The sequence below is a fragment of the Balaenoptera musculus genome, chromosome X (genome assembly GCF_009873245.2).
Source record: "Balaenoptera musculus isolate JJ_BM4_2016_0621 chromosome X, mBalMus1.pri.v3, whole genome shotgun sequence".
Classification (NCBI taxonomy): Eukaryota; Metazoa; Chordata; class Mammalia; order Artiodactyla; family Balaenopteridae; genus Balaenoptera; species Balaenoptera musculus.
This window is the reverse complement of record NC_045806.1, coordinates 47596600-47611890: the sequence shown is the minus strand read 5'-3', so window position 1 is coordinate 47611890 and position 15291 is coordinate 47596600. Positions and strand designations below refer to the sequence as shown.

General features: G+C 36.0%; 1 protein-coding gene across 1 annotated transcript in view; it reads right to left on the bottom strand.

The window, feature by feature from the left end:
• Positions 1–544: 544 nt before the first annotated feature.
• RRAGB (Ras related GTP binding B) overlaps positions 545–15291 on the bottom strand; it is a 58793-nt gene continuing 44046 nt past the window's right edge. The window contains exons 4-9 of the mRNA XM_036839277.1: positions 14479–14701; positions 11926–12021; positions 9636–9758; positions 3164–3255; positions 1985–2100; positions 545–1074 (exon numbers count right to left, since the gene is read on the bottom strand). Of these exons, the coding sequence (XP_036695172.1) occupies positions 977–1074; positions 1985–2100; positions 3164–3255; positions 9636–9758; positions 11926–12021; positions 14479–14701 (748 nt within the window). The 3' untranslated portion in view covers positions 545–976. The remainder of the gene's footprint in view (positions 1075–1984; positions 2101–3163; positions 3256–9635; positions 9759–11925; positions 12022–14478; positions 14702–15291) is intronic.

The following is a 15291-nucleotide window of genomic DNA, read 5'->3' as shown; positions in this document are numbered from 1 at the left end:
TCAGTGTTGTCAAGCTCCATTTCTCCCAGTTCACAATGCCTCATCTTTTCCTTAGGGGATGAAGTCAAATAAACTCCCAGCCTGAAAGAGGTTTTAATACTACCTAACTAGTATAATGAAGGCACATCCCACCAGGTGTTACGGAATATATAAAATTAACCATTCCTGGACCTCACAGAAAGAAGACTTACATCTCATAAACACTATTTTCCCTCAACTTTTTATTCATTCCTTCTCCAGCTGCATCCTGAAATAGACTTTCAGCACACCTCAGGCCTGGATTACTACCACAGCTTCTCTGACTGCCATCAGTCAGCCTATAGGTTAACTTTCTTTCAAAATTCCTTTGTCATTTCCTATCACATTGTACCAAAACTCTTCTGCCTAGCTTTAAGGCTATCATTTGGCTCATCCTTCCTATCCAACTTTATTTTGTACTATTTCCCAAACAGCAGGTCCCCTTCCCCTAGGATAACTGAAATTCATTTGCTCTTTCTTAGGGAAAAGTTGAAGAAACAAGGAAAAGAAAAACAGACACTGAAATCCCTAACAGCAAAAGTTTATTTACAATTGTAGTTAAGGAATAGTTTTAATGCATGCTGAGAAAACAGTAATATTCCAAACGTATAGGTTACTCTCTGGTAAGGAATACAAGATGACGTTGGGAAAGGCTTTGGCATACACAACAACTGGAACCAGGTTAACAGAACACTTGCACTATTAGAACGTTGTTATCAGAACACTTATATATCACCTACTTTATATGTCACACCAACTTCATAAACAGCTCATCTTCTAACTCCTCACTGGCTATTTGAGTAAACAGCATTCAAGGTTAAACGTTAAGACTGGGGAGTAGGGAAGAAATACAGAAGTGATAAGCATCACAACATTTCAGAGCCTATATATACTAATACAACATTAAGATTAAGAAACAGTATTCCAATTTTTTTCTGAAACAGCATTTGGCAATGTTTTAGCGCATGAGAAGACACTGCTTTGGTCCATCCACTCTTTCCAGCTTTTCAAAGTGTTTCCTGGCATTGCGGATATTGATCAGAGTAGCTGCAGAAGCTGAGGGTGTGGTAGGGAAGATAACCAACAGACTAAGTACAAGCAGCCAAAGGAATAATTGACTAGTAAAAACAAATAAACAAAAGAGAGCCAAATCCCTCAATGTATGTCACAGAGAACATAAGTCCCAAGTTAACCAGAGTTTAATTTTTCTGAATAAATAAAAGAATTGTTTATATTCTAAACATAGTATTTTCAAAATAAATTTTCAAACTCTTTTGGTTTGGGGCTAATAGTAAAAAAAAAAACATTGTCTTATGTTGTATTCTAATATTAACCTAAGATAGATAACTTAAGAGATAATTTACACTTCTGGGAGCATCCTGGAAATATTGCTAGAACCTTTATTTCAATGGTTGTCATAGATATGGCTATTATGGCATGGAAGCACTAAATATCTCTCTTTATGCCCATAACAGAAATATGGGGGTATGGTACTTAGGAATATACAATGACATATAAAATTGTTCAACATTTAATAGTTCAGAGCTTAGACTGACTAGTCTTTTAAAAATCTACCCCACATGGAGCATAAGTCATACATTTGGGTTCTTTTTCTTTAAAATCCTTAGATATAGTAACTATACATAAGTAATTTTTAAAGTTCCCATGAAGAAGATATAATACCTTAGAGTCTAAATTATCTTTAAGTTTCAAAATATAAGTCTATTAAATAAAAAGTATTTACCACTAGTACTAAAAATTTTTTTTTCATTGTGGTAAAATGCACATAAAATGAAATTTACCATTTTAACCATTTTTAAATGTACAGGTCAGTGGCATTAAGTACATTCACAGTGTTATGTACTACAAAATAGCTTTTCAGTATCTTTAATAATATACTACCTCTAGGGAAATTAATTTAAAGAATATGTGGCTTTGAACCTATGTCAGCTAAGTTTAAACTTACGAATGGATGGATCAGACATCACGACCATCACATAAGTGTTGGATGTAAAGATGTCAATGAAAGCAGCAAAGTTAGAGTTCCTGACTTCCATGCTCTGGAAAGAGGCAGCCAGCTTGCTATAGGAGAAAGGAGAAAAGTGAGTAAAGAACATAAAATAATAGCAACATAAGAGATTCTTATCTTTCATGTTAAACATTTTCATAGCATTATATCTCAATCCACCACCGCATTAAGACAGTTAATCACTAATCCCACTTTGTTTTCCAAGGAAACTCTAATGACAAATTTAACACGTGCTGGAAAGTGACTTAGAAAGTGGATTAGGAATTGATAGTGACTGTGAAATGAAAAGTGGGCTTAGACCTAGATTCATATTAAAAATCATGTTACCAAAGATTTCTCTAATATTTAAGAAGTTTATTCAGTTGAAATTTCCCTATCATTGAGATTAATAACTGTATCTTTTGAATGTTAGTTATGCTGAAATTCTAGAAATGATCCCATTTCTTTGAAAACAAAAAGGGTAATGATATTTATATGCCATTTGCTATTTCTTCTTAAAAATGTTAGAATAAACATGCCAGAAAGTCTCAAAGTGTGCTACGGCATAAAAGGGAAAAACTTACACTTATTCTATTGTCTGGGCACTGGGCATCAAAGTTTTACCAGGATATGATTATTAAATCTTTACTAGATTATGATGTTCAGCCATTCCTTCTTCCTATATTCACAATGCTAAGATTCAAATTGTATTTAAACAAAGCTGAGACAATATGATCAGACATTTCTAGACTCTCTACTTTGTACCATTCTTGAATCAGTACCTCACTATTTTAATTACTGTAGTTTTATAGTAAATCTTGGTATTTGGTAGGGTAAATTCTCCTTTCTTGTTTTTCAAAACTCTCTTGGACATTTTCTGTTTATTTTTTCCCAAATAGTATCAAACATCTTGAAGGGGTACTCTGCTTAGATATTTTTCATATGCTTCTTCTGCATCAGTTGACTTTGTATTAAAGATGTCTTTCACTTCAGTCAACTGTAGGCTCCCTTAGAGTTTAGCTTTATTTTTAATATAAAGTATGCTGAATATAGAAGTGCAGTCTACTATAGTTATTTGAACCTCTCAAAAAATGACAATTTGTTCCAGAGATAAATACATCACATAAGATCTCTTACCTGCAGCTCAGCTTAAATTGCTTAATAATGTTGCTGATTTTCTCAGATCTGTGGACATCACGCTGTTCTTTACATTGGTAGTGAGAAATCACCTACGAAAAAGAGCAATGCCCTTTAAATCCATGCAGTGTTGTCATATCACCCTCTACTACTCCTCAAGGCAATACATTTGTCAGTCTCTTGGTCACCCTGATTTTCAGGGTAGACTTGGCACCTGGCTTTACTGCCTCTATTCCTCTGTCCCATATCCTGTCAACATCTGCATAATTTCAACATCCCTAAGGATGACCCATCCAGTATTGTTTGGTTATAATTTTATTAGATCATTTAAGTATTGTATTATCTATTTTGGTTCATTGCTGTCCTTTATCACTTACTTTAATCATTAAATATTCATCTTATTTCAATAGGATGTCTTTGATTCAAAAAAAGTACAAATCAAAAAGGAAAAATAAATAAAAATTCTTAGCTGTTCTTTTTTTAGTATTTTATTTATTTATTTATTTATTTATTTATTTATTTATTTATTTTGGTTGCATTGAGTCTTAATTGCAGGCACACAGGATCTTCGTTGAGGCATGTGGGATCTTTTGGCTGTGGCATGCAGGCTCTTCGTTGCGGCACTCAGGCTTCTCTCTATTTGTGGCACGTGGGCTCCAGGGTGTGTGGGCTCTGTAGTTTGCAGCATGCGGGCTCTCTAGTTGAGGTGTGCAAGCTCAGTAGTTGTGGTGCACAGGCTTAGTTGTCCCGCGGCATGTGGGATCTTAGTTCCCTGACCAGGGACTGAACCTGCATCCCCTGCACTGGAAGGTGGATTCTTTACCACTGAACCACCAGGGAAGTCCCTCTTAGCTGTTGTTGAGGTGTACTTAATGTATTTAATTTTAATGAAGGCTATAACCAAGTGGTTTTTGGTATCATATTTAAAAATCTTAACTGAACGATTCTAACCTCTGAGGATTTACTATTTATAAATGAACCTATTCATGATGGACACCAATGCCAGCTGAAAATACTTCCCCTAACACTTTCAGATTAATAAAACCACACAAGTATTTCCCATAGGCTGATGTAAACTTTCTAGTAGGAAGCAAAACTGACTCATTTGCCAGAAGAAAATTCACAGGGCAATTCCCTGAAACCATGTGAAATTTTCAAAACATAATTCCTAGACCAATGGTGGAATAGGTTCCTGTTGCTTGACTTCAAGAGCTATAGTGAAAATGGTCAATCACACCTAAACTTAGTCCTCAAGAGAAAGCAAAAGCTACTTGTTACTGCCAGTGAAAAACAGAGTTTATATTAGGTTAACCTCTATGATCATGTGTGGTAGATGTGGCAGGAGAATACTGCTGAAGCAGGATTCTACCATGCCACGTGTCTCAAGATAGACAGAAGAGCTCACCTGCTTGTTGCTATTACCACTAGCAGGAAAGACAGGGCTCAGGGTAGTGAACTTCCAAGGAAGTGATCCCTGCCTATGGGCTGAGGCAGAAAGACACTCTAGTTAGGATTCCTTGCCTCAGCTATACCAGTTAGCAGGAAGGATGACTCCCAAATATGCTACCGTTAAAAATAATGTTTCCACAAAGGAAGGAGAAAAAATTTCACTTTGCATTCTCTGCCCTCTGTTGGCTGCAATAGCAAAAGAAATCAACGTTTAACAGTTTGCCAACTGTATGCTAAACTTTGTGCTAGGGCTTAATGTTACCTTGTCCCATATTAATCCACACAATAAACCTATGATATAGATATTATTATCTCCATTTTATAAAAGGGGAACCAAACTCAGAGAGATTAAGATATATGTCTACCATATATATGCTGTCTACAAGAGACCCAATTCAGATCTAGGGACACATGCAGACTGAAAGTAAGAGGATGGAAAAATGCATTCCATGCAAACAGCAATCAAAAGAAAGCTAGAGTAGCAATACTCATATTAGACAAAACAGAGTTTAAAATAAAGAATGTTACAAGAGACAAAGAAGGACACTACATAATAATCAAGGGATCAGTCCAAGAAGAAGACATAACAATTGTAAATATATATGAACTCAACATAGGAGCACCACAATATATAAGGCAAATACTAACAGCCATAGAAAGAAAAGTCGACAGTAACACAATCATAGTGGGGGACTTTAACACCCCATGTTCATCAATGGAAAGATCATTCAGACAGAAAATCAATAAGGAAACACAGGCCTTAAATGACACATTAGACTAGATGGACTTAATTGATATTTAGAGCATTCCATCCAAAAGCAGCAGAATACACATTCTTCTCAAGTACACATGGAACATTCTCCAGAATTGATCACATGCTGGGCCACATAGCAAGCCTCGGTAAATTTAAGAAAACTGAAATCATATCAAGCATCTTTCCCAAACACTACGCTATGAGATTAGAAATCAACTACAAGGAAAAAGCTGTAAAATACACAAGCACATGGAGGCTAAACAATATGCTACTTAATAACCAATGGATCACTGAAGAAATCAAAGAAATCAAAAAGTATATAGAGACAAATGAAAATGAAAGCATGAGGATCCAAAACCTATGTGACACCCCAAAAGCAGTTCTAGGAGGGAAATTTATAGCAACACAATCTTGCCTCAGGAAACAATAAAAATCTCAAATAAACAACCTAACCTTACACCTAAAGAAACTAGAGAAAGAAGAACAAACAAAACACAAAGTTAACAGAGGGAAAGAAACCATAAAGATCAGAACAGAAATAAATGAAATAGAAATAAAACAATAGAAAGGATGAATGAAACTAAAAGCTGGTCCTTAGAAAAGATAAACAAAATGGATAAACCTTTAGACAGACTCATCAAGGAAAAAAGGGAGAGGACTCAAATCAATACAATTAGGAATGAAAAAGGAGAAGCTACAACAGACACCACAGAAATACAAAGGATCATGAGAGATTACTACAAGCAACTCTATGCCAATAAAATGGACAACCTAGAAGAAATGGACAAATTCTTAAAAAGGTACAATCTCCCAAGACTGAACCAGGAAGAAACAGAAAATATGAACAGATCAATTACAAGAATGAAATTGAAACTGGGATTAAAAAACTCCCAACAAACCAAAGTCCAGGACCTGATGGCTTCACACGTGAATTCTATCAAACATTTAGAGATGAGTTAACACCTATCCTTCTGAAACTATTCCAAAAAATTGCAGAGGAAGGAACACTTGCAAACTCATTCTATGAGGTCACCATCACCCTGATAACCAAAACCAGACAAAGATACCACCAAAAAAGAAAATTACAGGCCAATGTCACTGGTGAACATAGATGCAAAAACAGTCCTCAACAAAACGCTAGCAAACCGAATCCAACAATACATTAAAAGGATCAGACCCAATGATCAAGTGGGATTTATCCCAGGGATGAAAGGACTTTTCAATATCCCCAAATCAATCGGTGTGATACACCACAGCAACAAACTGAAGAATAGAAACCATATGATCATCTCAATAGATGCAGAAAAAGCTCTTAACAAAATTCAACACCCATGTATGATAAAAGCTCTCCAGAAAGTGGGCACAGAGAAAACTTACCTCAACATAATAAAGGCCATATATGACAAACCTACACCTAACATCATACTCAATGGTGAAAAGCTGAAAGCATCTCCTCTAAGATCAGGAACAAGACAAGGATGTCCACTCTCGCCACTTTCACTGAACACAGTTTTGGAAGTCCTAGACATGGCAGTCAGAAAAGAAAAAGAAATAAAAGGAATCCAAATTGGAAAAGAAGTAAAACAGTCTCTGTCTGCAGATGACATGATACTATACATAGAAAATCCTAAAGATGCTACTAGAAAACTACTAGAGCTCAATGAATTTGGTAAAGTTGTAGGATACAAAATTAATACACAGAAATCTCTTGCATTTCTATACACTAACAATGAAAGATCAGAAAGAGAAATTAAAGAAACAATCCCATTTACCAGTGCAGCAGAAAGAATAAAATACCTAGAAATAAACCTACCTAAGGAGGCAAAAGACCTGTACTTCAAAAAATTATAAGATACTGATGAATGAAATCAAAGATGACAGAAACAGATGGAAAGACATACCATGTTCTTGGATTAGAAGAATCAATATTGTCAAAATGACTATACTACCCAAGACAATCTACATATTCAATGCAATCCCTATCAAATTACCAAGGGCATTTTTCACAGAACTAGAACAAAAAATCTTAAAATTTGTATGGAGACACAAAAGACTCTGAATAGCCAAGGCAATCTTGAGAAAGAAAAACAGAGCTGGAGGAATCAGGCTCCCTGACTTCAGACTATACTACAAAGCTAAAGTCATCAAGACAGTATGGAACTGGCACAAAAACAGAAATATAGATCAATGGAATAGGATAGAAAGCCCAGAAATAAACCCACGCACCATGGTCAATTAACCTATGACAATGAAGGCAAGACTATATGATGGAGAAAAGACAGTCTCTTCAATAAATACTGCTGGGAAAACTGGACAGCTACATGTAAGAAAAATGAAATTAGAACATTCTTTAATACCATACACAAAAATAAACTCAAAATGGATTAAAGACCTAAATGTAAGACTGGATACTCTAAAACTCTTAGAGGAAAACATAGGCAGAACACTCTGACATAAATTGCAGCAAGATCTTTTTCAATCCACATCTAGAGTAATGGAAATTAAAAAACAAAAAACAAAAAACAAATGGGACTTAATTAAACTCAAAAGCTTTTGCACAGCAAAGAAAACCATAAAGAAAGCGCAAAGACAACCCATAAAATTGGAGAAAATATTTGCAAATGATGTAGCAGACAAGGGATTAATCTCCAAAATTTACAAACAACTCATGTGGCTCAGTATGAAAAAAAACAAACAACCCAATAAAAAAATGGGCAGAAGACCTAAATAGACATTTATCCAAAGAAGACATTCAGATGGCCAGGAGGCATATGAAAAGATGCCCAACATCAGTAATTATTATAGAAATGCAAATCAAAACTACAATGAGGTACCACCTCACACCAGTCAGAATGGCCATCATCAAAAAGTCTACAAACAATAAATGCTGGAGAGGGTGTGGAGAAAAGGGAACCCTCTTGCACTGTTGGTGGGAATGTAAATTGGTACAGCCACCGTGGAGAACAGTATGGAGGTGCCTTAAAAAACTAAAATTAGAGCTACCATATGATCCAGGAATCCCACTCCTGGGCATATATCCGGAGAAAAACATGGTTTGAAAGGATACATGCACCCCAATGTTCATTTCAGCCCTGTTTACAATAGCCAAGACATGGAAGCAACCTAAATGTCCATCAACAGATGAATGGATAAAGAAAATGTGGTACATACATACAATGGAATATTACTCAGCCATTAAAAAGAATGAAATAATGCCATTTGCAGAAACATGGATGGACCTGGAGATTATCATACTAAGTGAAGTAAGTCAGACAGAGAAAGACAAATATCATATGATATTGCTTATATGTGGAATCCAAGAGAAATGATACAAATGGACTTGTTTACAAGACAGAAACAGACTCACAGACTTAGAGAAGGAACTTGTGGTTGCCAGGGGTGAAGGGTGGGGGTAGGGATAGATTGGGAGTTTGGGATTGAGATGTACACACTTCTATATTTAGAATAGATGGCCAACGGGGACCTACTGTACGGCATGGGGAACTCTGCTCAATATTCTGTAATAACCTAAATGAGAAAAGAATTTGAAAAAGGATACGTGTCTATGTAAAAACCAAAAAAGCAAGAAATGTGTCTAAAATCACCAAGCACTGGTAGAGCTCAGAAACCAATTATTTACTGTGAGCTGCTCTTAGAGCTATATTTATTAAGCTGATCAGCAATTACTTAAGCAGTGCTTTGTGACATCTCAAGTCAATTTTTATTAGTTATTTAAAAATTTTACTTATAAATATAATATTGGGTTTTGCATACCCCCTCATGGCCAAGTACACAGTAAGTGCTAATATCATTGTTAAGCCGAATTTATAAGAAAAATAAAAATACCAACATACCTCTTTGCCCTTTCACCTCCCCATCTGAACTCTTAGCTACGTCACTGAGTTGACCATTACATCTCTTCCATGTTAAAAGCTTTAAACTCAAAGAAAAATACCCATCATTTCATAATAAAAGTCAATAGGAAATAGGAATTCTTTAACACAAATGAACAATTATTCACAAAAATAATCTAAACTCTATAGTAAGGCTTACCTGCAAACAGCTAAGTTTTACTAATTACTAAAGATCCACGCACCAAAGAACTTCTTTCAAGTTACTTGCTGACAATACTACTTTATAAATAAGGCTATGCATGGTGAAGTAATGACAAGAGGGAAAAACGTTCTTCCTGAAAGTGGCAACATATTCTCCGTTGCTGAATAGAAGAAGGTGAGTGTGAAGTACATCTGCAGAGCAGAAAGTTCTCACCAGAAAAGTGGCTCTCTCAAATAGAAGCACTTCATCAGCCTCAATAATTTCAGCAAAATTCCTTAGGTTCATTTCCAGCTGCTGAACATTGGGAATCAGCTGATAAACAATGCTGGACCAAGCCTAACAGAACAGAAGCACAGTGTAATATTACTAACAGGTAGCCAGTCCCAGATCTTTGCAAATGAGTAAGTATACTATAATATACAGACAGCAAAATATGGTGATAATTGAGTCCCAAACAAATTCTGGCAAGAAGTATGATATAACACAAACAAAGTGAGAAAATGAAGATATTTGATTTTTATCCTTCAGTTGGATTTTTTAAAGTTTCAAACACTTCTGTAAAATACTTCTTTCCATTGATAATTAAAAATAAACAAATATTTAATTCCATCACATTGCCTTAGGGAAGTTGAAAACTCTGATATACTGGGCTAAAGAACTTCTAATACAGCCATTCAAACAGATATTAAGTCCAATAGTGTAGACTGCTCTAAAGATCAGAACCTAATAATGCTATATTTAACATACATCTAAGAATCAATTTTATGAAAATATCAGAGCCACATAGAAAAATGGCCCCTCCCCTCAATGGGATAACATACAATAGAAATTACAAGAGAAATTAGTGGCATTATCATTCCAAAAGGCTTATTGTCAGCTGTATAAATTATTGATCCAATTGAATTAAAAACAGTCCACTGCGTGTTTGCCTAAAACTGACTTCATCCAGAGGAGTATGACTAAAATAAGGAGTTGAAATTAACCACACCCTCCCTCTATTCTCTTAAGGCTCTTTTATTTGAATTTTCATTATAATATTTCTTTCAATTTTGCTCCAATTTGTCTGGTAAGGTGTACAATGTTCTTCTCTCCCCTACTAGAGGGCAGGAACCTGGTCTTAGTCATCTGTGTGTCCAACAGCATCAAGCATATTGCAATGAGTGCTTGTAGAATAAAACTTAATATAAAAATTTATGTCAGCTCTATGCAACATTGATGTAAGAGAGAGTAGAGCCATGTCTCTGTTCCAATTAGTTTTATTACTTAGGCATGGGGGTTCAGGTTCCAAGTTCCCAGGTCGGTGTTAATGTCACTGCTGAATTTACCTTGGAGAAGGCACCAAAGCTAACCACAGCAGAGACATTGTCACTCACAGCAGTGTTGTGATTAGCCAATTGTCTTTGGTCGTGTTATGTATTGCCATCCTTCACACCGCAGTTGGTTCTTATCAGTGCGTCATGTCCATCCTTATTCACGGTTACCTGTTCTATGGGAATAAGGCTTTGAGAGAAATTCGGCCCAAATTAATCTAGAACAGTATTTCCTAGATAGGTATCTCAAAATGATCTGTTATTAGAGCGAGGCTGGGTCAACATATTGGGGAAAAAAATGAATTAGTTAAAAAAATAAATCAGTGGCTATGTTTAAAGTCCAATTGTTTTTCTCCTTGGCAAATCAGGTTTCTGTGCTTTTGGTTGTAGATACTTGTCAGATGGAGTTGATACTGAGGCTGTAGCTACGAGTCACAGAGAAGGATGCTTTCCTACCCAGACTTGTCAATGGATACCAGAAGCAGTCTGACCACAGGAGGACCCAAAAGGAGCCAGTCTTTCAAATCACTAAATCAGTGGGAGAAAGGGAGGAAGCAGGATAAGGAGCCTATGTGCCAATAAGGTAATTTCAGCTTCATCCATAACACAGCTATCGTTTGTAACCTCTACAACTACTACAAGCAGTGTGGCATCCATTCCACCAATGGGAACAATCTCTCTGGTTGAAAGAATGCTAGTCTCTAATTTGGCATGAAAGTTGAAGCTATCATACTCTAGAAATAACATATCCCATTCTAAGATTCCCTTCTCCAATCTCTCCCCTAAATATTGTTCTTCTATTGCCATCCAAACTTAGGCAGACTAGCTTATATTCTGTAGAGGTACCTGAATATTAGATACAACTCCAATCAGCATTGAGACCACAACAGGTCAAAATGGATGATGGCCAGTGAAACCTCTACTGTCATGAAGATCTGTATCAAATTAATCAGGACCAAACTGGGTTAATTCAGTGTGATCTGGTAGGTATGTCGACCCAATCTAAGATCAAAAGCAAAATTTCTTAAGGTTAAATTGGGTATTTTTCAAACAATTTATGTAGATTATTTCTTCTTTTAGTTCAAAACATCTAGATGGCTATGAAAGAGTTTAAAATCTTTTAGTTTTGATAATACCCTTCTGGCTTTTTTTTCATGCTCTTTAAATGAGAGAACTCAGGGAAACATACACACCTTATAGAGAGTTTCATCCCAGATAGATGTTCGGAAGCAAGAACATTCCAATGGGCGAGACAAACGCCTCAGATCTTCTTCTCGCTCTTTAAAAATCTGAAGTAAATAGACCAACATACTGATTAGCATATAACTAACAGCTCTCCTCTCTCACTGCAAAATCTGAGGTGTAATATTTTAGCATATTTTAAACAGGGGCATTTCGTTTTTCCTCAGAGGAATTTTTAAGTGTGTACGTTACTTTACAGACTAGGATGGCAGAAATGATTTCAGGTCAGGTCTACAAAGTGCAATGGCTACTAGAATTCTTCAGGACTGTGCTGCTTGTTCTGAGTACTCACTGAGAACACTATGCTGGAAAATAAAATTTACCATACAGAGGAATCTTAATAAAATATATCTAACATTCCAAATAATCCAATCTGGGTCATTTTTAAGATATCCATACCAATATCAAGATTTTATAAATCAAAATACTTCAACTTTTGTAGATATCTTTCTCTCATACACACATGCATACACTTATATATTATTTCTGTATGGACTGTATTTATTTGGCTACATAGATATAACAACCCCTTACACACAAATATCTATTTTTCTTGGCTATGTATCTACCTATCTATATATATGCCCATATATACATGGGAAAATATCTATTTATACAAATATAAACACATACACAGATATTTTCCAGGACTGGGTGGGCTTATAGTGAGTGCACTGTTCACACTGTGATGGATAATTTTATGCAACAACTAGGTTAGGCCACAATACCCAGACATTTGGTTAAACACCAATTTAGATGTTGCTATGAAGGTATTTTTTAGATGAGATTAATATTTAAATCAGTGGACTTTTAGTAAAGCAGATCCCCTTCCATAATATGGGTAAGCTTTATATAACCAGTTGAAGGCCTTAAGAGAAAAAGACTGCCATTCCCCAGGAAGAGGGAATTCTGCCTTCCAGACTGCCTTCTGACTCAAGCTGCAACAAGGGTCTCCAGCCTATCAGTCTGCCCTGCAGATTTCGGACTTGCTAGCCTCCACAATCATATGAGTCAATTCCTTAAAATTAATCAGTCTCTCTCTTATTCTCACTCTCTCTCTCTCTCTACACACACATACACATACACACACACACACACACTTCTTATTGGTTCTGTTTCTCTGAGGAACCCTGACTAATACACACACATAGAGGGAAACACCTATCTTGCTTGAAACTGATATTCAGGGAAGCACCCTAGCCATTTTATTTCAAAACCTCCAAGTCTGAATCTTTAATGAAATAGAGTATACTTTTCTTAATTAAGCTTAAAATCCCACAAAGAACATGAATGTATCTTTGGGGATATTTACATAAGCATTTAGAAAACAGTATGTTGATCACTAAAAATTACAAGTAATTAAAAAATCCATAAGGAGGTCATTTATTGGAATGCTCTAGGTTTTTCTGTTGCAAATTGGGCCAGGGAAACAAAACAAAGAACAGTAATAATAACAAACCCCTCACAATCTCAAGATCAAGCTACATAAAGAATTTTCTGCTGAATTAAAACAGAATTGATACTTAGTGAGAGGGAGAAGGAATTAAAAAGAATACTCAAAAGTCCTTTTCAGAGTCAAATACGGAAACCTGTCAAGTGGTTTCTGAAAGCCTGTAAGCTAATCTAGAAACACCAAAACATACTCAAATACTGGAACACTGAAGCCAATCCTGTAACTAATTATGGAAAAAAAAAGTATTCCTGACCACAGCTATTACCAAAAAATTCTTAAGTTAAAGGGGATCCTTAGACTCCTAGGTTCCAACCCAAAGAGGAACTGTGTTCTTCTACATCACCAGCATATTCTAAAACTGCTTTCCTCAACTTTACCCTTGGAAACAGAGGATCTTCTCTTTCAGCTTAGACTTTAAAATCCAATCCTCTTATTTTATATGGAGCAAACTAACGCTAGACTATATTTGTGACTTGCCAGTCCTGGGGTCTCAGAGCTAGCTAGGAGTTTGCCCTTTCTACTGTGTCTTTTCTGGTTTAAATTTATGTGTACTAACTCCCATGCTAGAAAAGAAGATAAATATACCATATCAGTGCAATTATGAGGGCCTTGGCATTGTGCCTAACACAGTATAGTTGGCATTTGAATTGGTGCATACCAGTTTCCTAGGTCAACCTAGTGACAGCTATGACCTTTCTTTATCTCACCCCTGGTGGGTCTTCTAGCCTTGACAATAACTGCCTGCTCTGAAGGACAGTAAAACAGTGGTAGCAAATATATTTTTTAAATACATAAAGCTGCTTAGTGATATCACATGGCCAGGATCCTTTCCTAAATTTGAAAATTATTTGCTAAATGAACATTATATTTCCCTTACCATGGAACATTTGTTTATAAGTGTTTTTAAAAACAAATGTCAACTTTATTTTGAAAGCTTATGCTGAGATTTTTTTTTTGCTAAAAAAGAATGGTACAAGTTTACCTATATCTCTACAGAAGAAGTCTACAAAGGATGTCAATTATTTGGTGCACCACCCCTTCTATTTCTTACCAGGTCTCGTTGATCCTCCTGTACCAGATCCATTTTATGCACCAAGCAAAAGATTTTGGCATCTGGAGAATTCTGCAGAATGGCCTCCAGGCACGACTGGTAATAGTGCATGTCCTTTTCCAGTTCACGGCTTTCCACATCAAAGACATAAATCAGAACCTCCACATTACGGAAGATGTTGTCTCGTTGGCTGGTGAAATAATTTTCCATGAAGGTATCCTGTCTAGTAGGAAAAAAAATCTAGGTAATAAGCAAGTCATCACTTAATCACTCCTATTTACGATCTATTTTTGTTGGCTTAATCAGTGTGAAAGATAATCCTAAAGCTTCAAATTAAAGGGAAAATGATAGCAAATTAGGATGGCCTCACTTTCTTACTTCTTAAGCCACATCTTGTGCCACCTTTTGCTCCCCTCCTTGTGTTCCAAATATACTTTGACCTTCCCTCAGTTCTAGTGGCCCATGGTCTATCCGCCGAGGGGCCTTTACACATGCTTTTCACTCTGTCTCACATGCTATCCCCTTACTTTTATACCTAATTAACTCCTACTTGTTCCACTGGATTTCAGTTCAATCCATACTTCCTCACAGAAACTATCCCTGACCTCACTGACTTGGGCAAATCTAGTCACCATAGGCAATTATACTAACACATTGGTTTTATTTTTAACACTCACCACAAGTGTTATATTATACATATTTGTGTGAGTTTTTAATTAATGGCATTCAATCCCCTAGACGGCAAGCTCCATGAAGGTAAGGACCATGTCTGTTACAGTTTGACATTGTTTCCCAGCTTTTAGCACAGAGCTT